General features: G+C 41.2%; 1 protein-coding gene across 4 annotated transcripts in view; it reads right to left on the bottom strand.

The window, feature by feature from the left end:
- The window catches only part of rptor (regulatory associated protein of MTOR, complex 1), a 480,971-nt gene that overhangs the window by 6,740 nt on the left and 460,689 nt on the right, over positions 1–13,542 (bottom strand). For all 4 annotated transcript variants that reach the window (XM_061880673.1, XM_061880675.1, XM_061880674.1 and 1 more), the window contains 5 exons: positions 12,891–12,997; positions 11,702–11,829; positions 4,326–4,412; positions 4,130–4,246; positions 2,493–2,622 (listed from right to left, as the gene is read on the bottom strand). In XM_061880673.1, coding sequence (XP_061736657.1) covers positions 2,493–2,622; positions 4,130–4,246; positions 4,326–4,412; positions 11,702–11,829; positions 12,891–12,997 — 569 coding nt within the window. The remainder of the gene's footprint in view (positions 1–2,492; positions 2,623–4,129; positions 4,247–4,325; positions 4,413–11,701; positions 11,830–12,890; positions 12,998–13,542) is intronic.

The raw sequence follows: 13,542 nt of genomic DNA, 5'->3' as shown, positions 1-13,542 counted from the left end.
TTTTGAAACCAAAAGCTACTTCTTGGGTACTGATTAATGCCAAGGGCTACCAGTTTGATACACACTTAAATAAATGGTCTGAAATAGCCTATTTGCTCAATTTACCTTCAATAAATAAATCTATATATATATAAAAAAAATGGGTATTTCTGTCTGTCATTCCGTCGTACATTTTTTTTCCTTTTACGGAAGGTTTTTTGTAGGGAATAAATGATGAAAAAAACACTTAATTGAACGGTTTAAAAGAGGAGAAAATAGGAAAAAAATGAAAATTTAATTTTGAAACATAATTTATCTTCAATTTCGACTATTTAAAATTCAAAATTCAACCGAAAAATAAGAAGAGAAAAATTTGCTAATTTGTATCTTTTTGAAAAAAATAAAAAAAGAATTTAAGGAACATCATTAGTAATTTTTCCGGATTAAGATTAATTATAGAATTTTGATGATATGTTTTAAATAGGTTAAAATCCAGTCTGCACTTTGTTAGAATATATAACAAATTGGACCAAGCTATATTTCTAACAAAGACAAATCATTATTTCTTCTAGATTTTCCAGAACAAAAATTTTAAAAGAAATTCAAAAGACTTTGAAATAAGATTTAAATTTGATTCTAAAGATGTTCTTGATATACCAGAATAATTTTTTTGAGGAAATATTTTTTGTCGAAAAAACAGAAGCTAAAATTAAGAATTCAATTCAAATGTATGTATTCTTTACAATAAAAAAAATAAATTTACTTGAACATTGATTTAAATTGTCAGGAAAGAAGAGGAATGAATTTAAAAGGTAAAAAGGTATATGTGTTTAAAAATCCTAAAATCATTTTTAAGGTTGTATTTTTTCTCTAAAATTGTCTTTCTGAAAGTTATAAGAAGCAAAGTAAAAAACATAAATGAATTTATTTAAACAAGTGAAGACCAAGTTTTTAAAATATTTGCTTGGATTTTCAAATTCTATTTGAGTTTTGTCTCTCTTAGAATTTTAAATGTCGAGCAAAGTGAGACCAGCTTGCTAGTAAATAAATACAATTTGAAAAATAAAGGCAGCTCACTGGTAAGTGCTGCTATTTGAGCTATTTTTAGAACAGGCCAGCGGGCGACTCATCTGGTCTTTACGGGCTACCTGGTGCCCGCGGGCACCGCGTTGGTGACCCCTGGGTTAGAGTGTCAGAAGAGTTCAAACCCCGGCCGAGTCATACCAAAGACTATAAAAATGGGACCCGTTGCCTCCCTGCTTGGCACTCAGCATCAAGGTTTGGAATTAGGGGTTAAATCACCAAAAAATGATTACCGGGCGCGGCCCCCGCTGCTGCTCACTGCTCCCCTCACCTCCCAGGGGGTGATCAAGTGTGATGGGTCAAATGCAGAGGATAATTTCGCCACACCTAGTGTGTGTGTGTGTGTGTGTGTGTGACAATCATGGGTAGCGTATTTCCTTGAATTAGCGCCGGGGCAGTAATTAATTTAAAACCCCTTCTCCACTTTGGCGCTTACCAAAGGCATGCGGTAAATTGAGGCCTGCGCTTATAGATTTGAGTACGATGTAAGGATACCATCATGACAAGCACATTTAATAAAAAAAAAACCCGCTATTATGTAGTATAAAAAATGCAGATGGCCTTAAAACGCCACAACACTCAGTCACCGTATGTAAGTACCCAAAATAAAGACTCGACATAAATATAAATTCAATCGGATCAGAAACATTGGAGGAAACGGGATTAAAACCCGATGCTAACCGCCCATAGAAAATACATGGGTACCTCAACGGCGGAGCAAGCGGAAGACAATGGATTTTAAAAAGTACCATAACGGCTGCAATGGCGAAGAAGGCTGCAGCAGAAAAGGGTTCCTAATAGTCTTGGACTCCATGCCCGATTCTGTCAAGGATGGTGTGGTGACTGTCTGTGCACCAGTCTCCCCACGTTAAAAAGTAAGTCACGTACAGGCATTATCCATAAAGGGATACACCCCTACCAGGAGGATCATCATACTCGTTTCAAGTGACCGCCGATGATGGTATGGTATAACATTGGTATCAGTCAACACTCAAAGCACCAAAAGGGTGAGTAAAGAAGTTGTATCTCAGGACACCTGTAAAGACGACCTTATTAACTACAAACAACAAAAACAGGCATTATCTGCATCCGCCTAAAAACATCAACATTTCAATCAACACTTTTACTATTTCAATGATTGTAGTTGATGTCCTTCATGTGTACAGTCTGATTGACTAAGTGTCAATTACCGTAAGCAAGATAAGATCTGACTTAGACTAAATCTCACATTGTAGACCACTAAAGTGTCAGTGGTTTTCTACAAACCCCCACTGATTGAAAGCTTTTGGAGGAAGTCCTAAAACCGGCTTTATTTACTTCTTTACAGTAAGAAGTACATGTTTTATTAAAGATTATGTCGGTTTCTAGCACCAATGATCAAAGTTTCTGAGCACCACTTTGACAAATAAGGAGTGTGAGAGAGACGTTACCCAGTGAGGATGGAAGGCTAAACAGCTGATGGCGCCGATCCGTTGTCCCATGAAACCATCGTAGTATTTGATGTTGCTGATCACGTCACCGCTGGCGTTGTACAGCGCGATGAACTGGTTCATCGAGCCACTGTTGGTCGGACAGAAGACACGCACGGTCAGCAGAATGTTTCCCAGTCATACTTGCCAACCCTCCCCATTTTCCCAGGAGACTCCCAAATTTCAGTGCCCCTCCCGACAATCTCCCGGGGCAACCATTCTCCCGATTTCCGCCCAGACAACAATAGACCCGCGCCTTAAAGGCACTGCATTTGCGTGCCGGACCAATCCCATAATATCTACGGCTTTTCACACACACACAAGTGAATACAAGCCATACTTGGTCAACAACCATACAGGTCACACTGAAGGTGGCAGTATAAACAACTTTAACACTGTTACAAATATGCGCCACACTGTGAACCCACACCAAACAAGAATGAAAAACACATTTCGGGAGAACATCCGCACCGTAACACAACATAAACACAACAGAACAAATACCCAGAACCCGATGTGGAATATTTGAAGTGAAGTGAATTATATTTATATAGCGCTTTTCTCAAGTGACTCAAAGCGCTTTACATAGTGACACCCAATATCTGAGTTAAATTTAAACCAGTGTGGGTGGCACTGGGAGCAGGTGGGTAAAGTGTCTTGCCCAAAGACACAACGGCAGTAACTAGGATGGCACAAGTTTCCAAAAACAATTTGAAATGTGGACAGACATCAAAACACTTTTCTACTTTGCATCAGTCCATCTTAGATGATCTCGGGCCCAGAGAAGCCGGTGGCGTTCCTGGATGTTGTTGATAAATGGCTTTTGCTTTGCATAGTAGAGCTTTAACTTGCACTTACAGATGTAGCGACAAACTGTATTTAGTGACAGTGGTTTTCTGAAGTGTGCCTGAGCCCATGTGGTGATATCCTTTAGAGATTGATGTCGGTTTTTGATACAGTGACGTCTGAGGGATCGAAGGTCACGGTCATTCAATGTTGGTTTCCGGCCATGCCGCTTACGTGGAGTGATTTCTCCAGATTTTCTGAACCTTTTGAGGCTATTATGGACCATAGATGTTGAAATCCCTAAATTTCATGCAATTGCACTTTGAGAAACGTTGGTCTTAAACTGTTTGACTATTTGCTCACACAGTTGTGGACAAAGGGGTGTACCTCTCCCCATCCTTTCTTGTGAAAGAATGAGCATTTTTTGGGAAGCTGTTTTTATACCCAATCATGGCACCCACCTGTTCCCAATTAGCCTGCACACCTGTGGGATGTTCCAAATAAGTGTTTGATGTGCATTCCTCAACTTTATCAGTATTTATTGCCACCTTTCCCAACTTCTTTGTCACATGTTGCTGGTGTCATATTCTAAAGTTAATGATTATTTGGGAAAAAAAAGGTTTATCAGTTTGCACAAAGTGGCCTGCAGAATGCTCAGGTCTGGTCTACTGTCATCATTCTTGTTGGTTGAACAATAAAACTGTTGGGAGACGATCAAAAAGGGGAAGCGGACCCACTAGGCCAAACAAAAACCTTTCCCCAAGCGTGACTGATGGCTGGCCAGTTTCACTTTAAGAGACAATCCCACTCACCAAGCAAAGAGGTTGGCCTGTGGATGGATGTCCAGCGCCGTCAAGCCTTTCACCGTCTGCAGCACGTTGACAGAGTCCGGTGTGCGGGGCTCGAAGAACCGCACGTCTCCGTTGACACTGGCAGAAGGAAGGTGAAAGGTCGGCGGCGCACTACATAAAAAAAGAGTTTTCTACGAGCGAAGGAAGAGAAACGTACCTGACGCTGATTATGTGGCCGTTGGTCTCCTTTTGGAGGTGGGCTTTGACCACCCAGGCGCTGTGTTCCCTGTAGGTCATGATGCGACTGTGGACACAGACAGGTGTGCCAAGGTTTTAGCGGCGACCCACAATAAGCAGACAATACCTGATCCAAGTGGACACATATTCATTGTTGGGGTCTTACCAAAGTCCACTGACTACACACACAATAAGACTACCGTATTTCCTCGAATTGCCGCCGGGTATATAGTACGCACCTGCCTAGAATTACTGCCGGGTCAAACTCGTTTTGCAAAATAATTAGCGCATGCTTAGCATTACCGCCGGCTCAGGATTAACACCGTTTCGCAAATTATTATTTTTATTAGCGCCTGTCTGGAATTTCCACCGGGTCAAACTCGTCACGTCACGAGTGACACTTCACCTGTCATCATTTTCAAAATGGAGGAGGCTGATTTCAATAATTTGAAATCGCATAAAGGGAAGAAGATTAAGAGCTATTCAGTAGGATTTAAGGTCCAAGCTTAAGATAACAGTAAGCAGCTATGTTTTATTAATACACCGTAGCTGCGTGTGTCAAATATGAGTCAGTAAATGACTCCCGCCTCCTGGTGGTAGAGGGCGCTAGTGATCCTACTTGCGACTACTCGGCTGCAGAAAAAGTGACAACAAGCAGCAAGAGTGAGCACTGCGGGTTTATTTTTTCCTATCGCTTGCACTTTTAACATGGAGGATTACATATCCAAAATAAAATGAGTCATTAAATGACTCCCGCCTCCGGGTGGTAGAGGGCGCTAATGATCCTTCTTGCGACTACTCGGCCGCAGAAGAAGTGATAACAAGCAGCTAGAGTTAGCAGCGATCATTTATTTTTTTCCTCTCGCTTGCAGTTTTAACATGGAGGATTACATATCTAAAATAAAACAGTTTTCTAAACTGGACTTTCAATCGAAGCAGGAGGTAATAAAGGATCAGAAGGAGCTGCGCATGGATTTCATTTATAAGTAAAGGTAAGACCATAGTAATGTTTTTTTTTTATTGAATGTGCTTTTCATGATGGTATCCTTACATCACACTCAAATTCATCAGCGCCGGTCTAAATTTACCGCATGCCTTTGGTAAGCGCCGGAGTGAGAAGAGGTTTTAAATGAATTAGTGCCCCGGCGGAAATTCAAAGAAATACGGTATACCGCGAAAAAAGGAAGTTAAAACAACATACAGTCGTGGTCGTTGTAAAGAACATAATGTCATGGCTGTCTTGACTTTCCAGTCGTTTCTACAACTCTTATTTTTGTGATAGAGTGATTGTAACAAAAAAAAAATATCACTATAGGTATACTCAAAATGTGACCAAATCTGCCCACAGAATTTTCCTACAGAAGGTCTTATCTTTGTCCACGTGATGTCAGATGAAACAAAATCTGGGCTGTTTGGCAACAATACCCGGCAATATGTTTGAAGGAGACAAGGTGAGGCCTTTAATCAGAGGAACACCATCCCTACCGTCAAGCATGGTGATGCGGGGTTTGTTCTCCCAGGAATGCAGACATAGCATGCAGGTAGGAACAAATGATTTATTTAGAAATAAATCAAAAGGTAACAAATAAAAACGTGCTCCTATCATTTAAGACAAAAACTAAAAGAGCTAGAAGGTAAACAGGCCTAGCGTGGAAGGTAGCAGGTGCAGAACAGAAAACAAAAGTCGTCATTTGTTGTATGAAAACAAACAAGGAAGCCAGACCGAGTGAGGCCAGGGCATGGACTAAATAGGTCTCTGATTAGTGCCCTGGCAACAGGTGCGCGTCCCGAACACTAACCAGAGGCAGGTAAATGTAATCTGCTGTCATGGCAACTGAGACAAACAAACTCAAAAAGGTGCTGAGAACACAAGTGAACTGAATACGTAAATAAACTATGATCCGGGCAGCGGATCATAACAGGTAGTATTATGCTCCAGGCCTGTTTTGTTGACAGTGGAACTGGTGCTTTACAGAGTACAGTAAATGGGACAATGAAAAAGGAGGGTCACCTCCGAATTCTTGGGGTATCGGGTAGCTGACTGTCTGATTGTGGCGGTCCGCTCCCTGTACGATCAGTGTCAGAGCTTGGTCCGCATTGACGGCAGTAAGTCGGTTATGTTTCCAGTGAGGGTTGGACTCCGCCAAGGCTGCCCTTTGTCACCCATTCTGTTCATAACTTTTATGGACTGAATTTCTAGGCGCAGTCAAGGCTTTCAGAGGATTCGGTTTGGTGGCTGCAGGATTAGGTCTCTGCTTTTTGCAGATGATTACCTGACGGCTTCATTTGGCCAGGATCTTCAGCTCTCACTGTATCGGTTTGCAGCCGAGTGTGAAGCGTCCGGGATGAGAATCAGCACCTCCAAGTCCGAGTCCATGGTTCTCGCCCGGAAAAGGGTGGAATGCCATCTCCGGGTTGAGGAGGAGACTCTGCCCCAAGTCGAGGAGTTCAAGTACCTAGGGGTCTTGTTCACGAGTGGGGGAAGAGTGGATGGTGAGATCGACAGGGGGATCGGTGCGGCGTCTTCAGTAATGCGGACGTTGTATCGATCCATTGTGGTGAAGAAGGAGCTGAGCCCGAAGGAAACGCTCTCAATTTACCGGTCCATTTACGTTCCCATCCAACACCTATACTCATGAGCTTTGGGTTATGACCGAAAGGACAAGATCACGGGTACAAGCGGCCCAAATGAGTTTCCTCCACCGGGTGGCGGGGCTCTCCCTTAGAGATAGGGTGAGGAGCTCTATCATCCAGGAGAAACTCAAAGTAAAGCCGTTGTTCCTCCACATGGAGAGGAGTCAGATGAGGTGGTTCGGGCATCTGGTCAGAATGCCACCTGAACGCCTCCCTAGGGACAGGTAGGAGGCCACGGGGAAGACCCAGGACACGTTGGGTAGACTATGTCTCCCAGCTGGCCAGGGAATGCCTCGGGATCCCCTGGGAGTAGCTAGACAAAGTGGCCGGGGAGAGGAAAGTCTGGGCTTCCCCGCTTAGGCTGCTTACCGCAACCCGACCTTGGATAAGCGAAGAAGATGGATGGATGGATGGATGATTGAACCTGAAATCATCAGCCCGGAGGTTGGGTCTGGGGCACAGTTAAAGTTAAAGTACCAATGATTGTCTGACACACACTAGATGTGGCAAAATTATTCTCTGCATTTGACCCATCACCCTTGATCACCCCTTGGGAGGTAAGGGGAGCAGTGAAGGCCACGCCTGGGAATATTTTTTTGGTGATTTAACCCCCAATTCCAACTCTTGATGCTGAGTGCCAACCAGGGAGGTAATGGACACAGAGTAGGTAGTTGGGTGTTCCAACAGGACAATGACCCCAAACTCACAGCACAAGTGGTAAAGGAATGGCTAAATCAGGCTAGAATGAAGGTTTTAGAATGGCCTCACTTAAACATGTGGACAATGCTGAAGAAACAAGTCCATGTCAGAAAACCAACACATTTAGCTGAACTGCACCAATTTTGTCAAGTGGAGTTGTCAAAAATTCCAGCAGAAGTTTGTGGATGGCGACCAAAAGCGCCTTATTGCAGTGAAACTTGCCAAGGGACATGTAAGCAAATATTAACATTGCTGTATGTATACTTTTGATCACATTTTCAGTAGAGCCATAATAAATTCATAAAAGAAACACATTTCATGAATGTTTTTTATGACCAACAAGTATGTGCTCCAATCAGTACATCACAAAAAATAAGAGTTGTAGAAATGATTGGAAACTCAAGACAGCCATGACATGATGTTCTTTACAAGTGTATGTAAACTTTTGACCACCACTGTAAAATATGTCATAATGCAAACATTACATTCCAGATTATCGACCAATCATATGGAACACAATAACGGTCCAGTCACATCTGAGAGACTGTATAGTAAGACCATGAAAGCCAAAGAGGCAAAATACACCATTTTAAATGTGAGATGTGGAAAGTAAACAAGGTTAAGTCAAAAGTACAAAGCAAAAACTCAAATCTAAGTAAGATTAGATATCTCAAATAAGGGTGATGTTTGCTTATTTTCTGTCTGATAAGATCATTCTTCTCACTAAGCAGATTTTATCTTAGAGTGTTTTACTCGTTTTAAGTGTTTGCTCCTAAATGATCTCAGTAAGATATTACAGCTTGTTGCTGAGATGTGATGACCTATATTGAGTAAAACATGCTTGGAACTATTTTTGTCCAAATGTCCATAACACACCCAGCAAAGTCATACGGGAAGTGGGGGAGAAAAGTGAGAAAAGTGGGCAAACGACCCCAAAAATGTCCAAAATACCTACGCAGGTTCCAGTCCCAAAGGTCCCACCCCCGGGCTCCGCAAGTGCCGGGATGCCCAAAATGTCCATAACATACCCAGCCCAGTCCCACGGGGAGGGGGATAAAAGTTGGAAAAGTGGGCAAAAGTCCCAAAAATGTCCAAAATACCTACCCAGGTTGGAGTCCCATATGTGATTTTGGAACATTTTATCATCTTTTCTCACTTTTCTCCCCGCCTTCCCGTGGGACTTTGCCGGGCACGTTTTGGACATTTTGGGCATTCCGACCGGCGGCGGGACTTGTGGGACACAAACCTGGGTAGGTATTTTGGACATTTTTGAGACTTTTGCCGACTTTTCTAACCTTTATCCACCCTTCCCTGTGGGACTGGGCGGGGTGTGTTATGGACATTTTGGACATCCCGAGACTTGTGCGGCCATACATAAGATTTAATGTTAGAGTGTTTTACTCGTTTTAAGTGTTTTGCTCCTAAATGATCTCAGTAAGATATTACAGCTTGTTGCTGAGATGTGATGACCTAAATTGAGTAAAACATGCTTGGAACTATTTTTGTCCAAATGTCCAAAACACAGCCAGCAATGGTGCACAGTAAGCCCGAGAAAAGGTGGCCAAAATGGTCAAAGTCCCAATTTTGTCCAAAATACCTCCCCAGGTTCCAGTCCCACGACTCCCGCCGCCTTCCGCACAAGTCCCGGGATGCAGAAAATGTCCATAACACACCCAGCAAGGTTCCACAGGAAGTGGGGGAGAAAAGTGGGAAATGTCGGCAAAAGTCCCAAAAATTTTCAAAATACCTACCCGGGTTCAAGTGCCACAAGTCTTAAAGTGGACTGGAACCTGGGTAGGTATTTTCTGTGGGACTAGGCTGGGTGTGTTATGGACATTTTGGACATCCCGGGACTTGTGCGGCCATACATAAGATTTTATGTTAAGAGTGTTTTACTCGTTTTAAGTGTTTTGCTCCTAAATGATCTCAGTAAGATATTACAGCTTGTTGCTGAGATGTGATGACCTATATTGAGTAAAACATGCTTGAAATTAGAATATCAAGTGTTGCAAAGCTGTGTCATCAATACTCACAAGTATAAAACTACTTTTTTTAAGGTAATAATTTCTTATTTTCAGCATGAAATTAAAAAATCATGACTTTGACACAATTTTGTCTCATAATTAATACGGATGGACTTTGCTGTTTTATTTTCAATGAAACAATAGAAAACATACTCATATAGTAGTACAGCAAACTGACAGTTAATAGTTAAATATTTAACATCTCTAACAATTTTGAACAGAAATAGTTCATGCACATTCAGGTAAAATTAAAAATGTGCGCACTAATTGACTGAAAGAGCAGGCACTTGGCGCGATGATGTCATGTTGTCGATGGGAAAATGCATTTTTAGATATGATTTTTGACGTGGCGTCTTGTCCAGGATGTACACCGCCTTCCGCCTGATTGTAGCTGAGATAGGCACCAGTGCCCCCCGCGAGCCCAAAGGGGAATAAGCGGTAGGAAATGGATGGACGATTTGCCTGAGAGACCTGTAGACCCCGAGAGTAACAAGTGGTTTGCCATGTAGCCTTTTTCAAAGAACAATAATTTAGTTTTTAGTATAAGTTTGCTGTCAATCATTATGTCAAAATAATGGTGTTAGAATAATTGTTTCTAAGTCATCACAAAAACTTTGTGTTGAAATGAGTTCCTAGCGAGAAGACCAAAAGCTGTCTTTGAACCTTCTAAGAACAAGGCTCGTAAAATTCCACTGTGTAGGGGGGAAGCAACATGAAGGTGTTCCTGTTTCGTTCATGTATTGTAATCAACAAAAATATATTGTTTTAACCCAAGAACTACAAAGCGGAGAGAAGGCAAGTTCCAGACAACCTCTTTTTGAACTCTTTTACAAACCTCTTTTTGAACTGCTTTATGAACATCTGCTTTGAACTGTTTACGACCTTTTCTGTGAACTGTTTACGACCCCCGTCCCTTCGGAAGCAGCTGTTGACATGTGGTCAGAGAAAGTCCAAATAACGGAGGAGGCATACAATCTTTCGCCGGGGCGTGGGTGACAATGTAAGAGGTCGACACGTTTCTCCTCAAATTGAGCCAAATTGAATTCTGTTTATTTCCTTTGCTTCTTGTCTTGTTTAATAGATTAACCTGACAAATGGCACTAGCATTTACTTAATTTAAGAATGTTTTTTAACATATTGAGCAAAAAGACCTCTTTATTTTTCTCTACCAAGGAAAGTGCACTTGGTTTTGGTGAGAATAAACTTATTTTAAGGTATTTTTTACACTATGTGAGTTGTGTGGTCCTCTGTTGCCCTATGTGTTTTAAAATTTTGATTTCTTTTTACTGTTTTAATTAGTTTCACCCATTAAATTGTTTTTAATCATATTTATTTTATATTGTTTTTGTATGTATTTATTTATTTTCATTCAGTCATTGGTGGAGCTCAGGATGGTATTTGAATGTTGTTTTTAATATTGTTGTGCAGAACTTTGGAAACATTTTGTTTAAGTATATAAATATAAATATATAAATAATATATATAAATAAAGTGGATTGGATTGGATTTTTGGGTCCAATAAGCTTAGCTAATTTTACTTGTTTTGGAAATTTGACAAGCCAAATTTTCTTGTTATATTGGCAGATAATTTTGCTTAGTTCGAATAAAATACCACAAATTTTAGTATTTTTTTCTTCTTGTTTTTGAACACTGACTTTTTGCAGTGTACTCTGGACTGCTGCAGAATGGAATACGAGTACAAAGTACATCTTAGCACATGTTTAAGTGTTGCTGACATGTGGTTCAAAGCATTATTAGCAAATAAATTGACTTTATAGAGAACATTGCTGGTGTGAAGTGTAATGGCTTTGTCCAAACACTAGGTGGCAATGTGGGACCAGAAGAGAAAATAATCACGCTCTACTCTTACAGCACTCTATGTAAATATAGATCCAAGGCTCCTGAAAGCATCTTAAACAAATATATTAAAAAAGAGCAAGGAAATGAAGCCATAACGGAACAGGAAGTGACTAAGCACACCACTCCGATGTTACATTACCATTCATTGGGACCCATTCTCCTGTCAAAGACCCGCACAGACCCGTCACCCAGGCCGGCGACAATGAGGGAGCGCTGGGAGTCACATGACAGGCTGGTCACGCAGCTGTCGGCTCCCGTCGGGATGTCCTGATATCACATACACACACATGGTACAGTATCACCCTACAGCTGTGGATGGTTGGGACTTCAACACAATTAAATGAAGGAGACAGCGAATAGCAGACAATAACGATATTGATATTTCAATTTCTGCATGATCGGTGTTTAGAATCTTATTATTGGGCAATATGGCCTTTTATTAATATCGATATTTTTAGGCCATGTCACGATACACCATATATATCTCCATATTTTGCCTTAGCCTTGAATGAACACTTGATGCATATAATCACAGCAGTATGATGACTCTATGTGTCTACATTAAAACATTCTTCTTCATACTGCATTCATAAATGCTACTTTTAAACTTTCATGCAGAGAGGGAAATCACAACTAAAAGTGTATGTATTAAACAGTTGTTAAGCAGTGGCACAAACATTCATGTCATTTCCAAAACAGAAAGTGCAAGATTGTCAGAGACATTTTAAAACAAGCTATGAGTGCACTGGGAATCGGACATGAACCGGACAATGACGCCAGGCCGACTGACTGGCAAAGGCAGGCTCAAATAGTGTCTCTCGATTAGAGCCAGGTGAGCGTCCCGAACACCAGAGGCGGGTAAAAACAATAAGTAGCCATGGCAACCAAAACAAACAACAGTGCACAAAAAAACAGGAACTAATGGAGTTGAACTAACAGAACATAACGAAAACATGATCCGGACCACAGATCATGACACCTTCTTATTCCAGGTAGTCACCTGGAATGTTCACAGGTGTGCTTGAAGCTCATGGAGAGAATGCCAAGACTGTGCAAAGCAGTAATCAGGGCAAAGGGTGGCTATTTTGAATAAACTATACTTAAAAACATGTTTTCGGTTAACTCCACATGTGTTCATTCATTGTTCTGATGCCTTCAGTGACAATCTACAATCTAAATAGTCATGAAAGTAAAGAAAACACATTGAATGAAGAGAAGGTGTGTCCAAACGTTTATGTATAAGATTTTGTATTTATTGGCGGATTACCCGCCAGCGGTTTGCTGTCACCCTACAAGACAAGTCAGCCACAGAGTGTACTCCTACATACCTGAACCTTCATCTCTCTGTCAGTGTCCCAGATCCGGATAATCCGGACATCTCCGGACGTCATGAGGAGACCGGTTTCCTGCTCCCAGTCCACGACCATGCCTGCACCTGGGGAGAGGACCGCAGACTCAGGACGGTAAACGTACACCATGATGTCCTGTCCACAAACACCAGACACCTGCAGACTTTATTCATGCGTTCGTTACGACTCGTCTCGATTACTGTAACGTATTATTTTGGGGTCTCCCCATGTCTAGCATTAAAAGATTACAGTTGGTACAAAATGCGGCTGCTAGACTTTTGACAAGAACAAGAAAGTTTGATCATATTACGCCTAAACTGTGTATACCTTTATATACCTTTATATACATATATATACAGAGGTGGGTAGAGTAGCCAGAAATTGTACTCAAGTAAGAGTACTGTTACTTTAGAGATTTATTACTCAAGTAAAAGTAAGGAGTAGTCACCCAAATATTTACTTGAGTAAAAGTAAAAAGTATGTTGTGAAAACAACTACTCAAATACTGAGTAACTGATGAGTGACCTGATTGTTTAATAATTACGGCGACAAATAATGCACAAAAACATAAAAATAGCAATGAGCAAATTCAAAGCCAGGAATATCTCTTAAGCAACTAAAACAATAATAT

The sequence above is a fragment of the Nerophis ophidion genome, linkage group LG20 (genome assembly GCF_033978795.1).
Source record: "Nerophis ophidion isolate RoL-2023_Sa linkage group LG20, RoL_Noph_v1.0, whole genome shotgun sequence".
In the NCBI taxonomy this organism is placed as follows: domain Eukaryota; kingdom Metazoa; phylum Chordata; class Actinopteri; order Syngnathiformes; family Syngnathidae; genus Nerophis; species Nerophis ophidion.
Note: the sequence above shows the minus strand (reverse complement) of the source record. Positions and strands in the feature narration are given on the sequence as shown.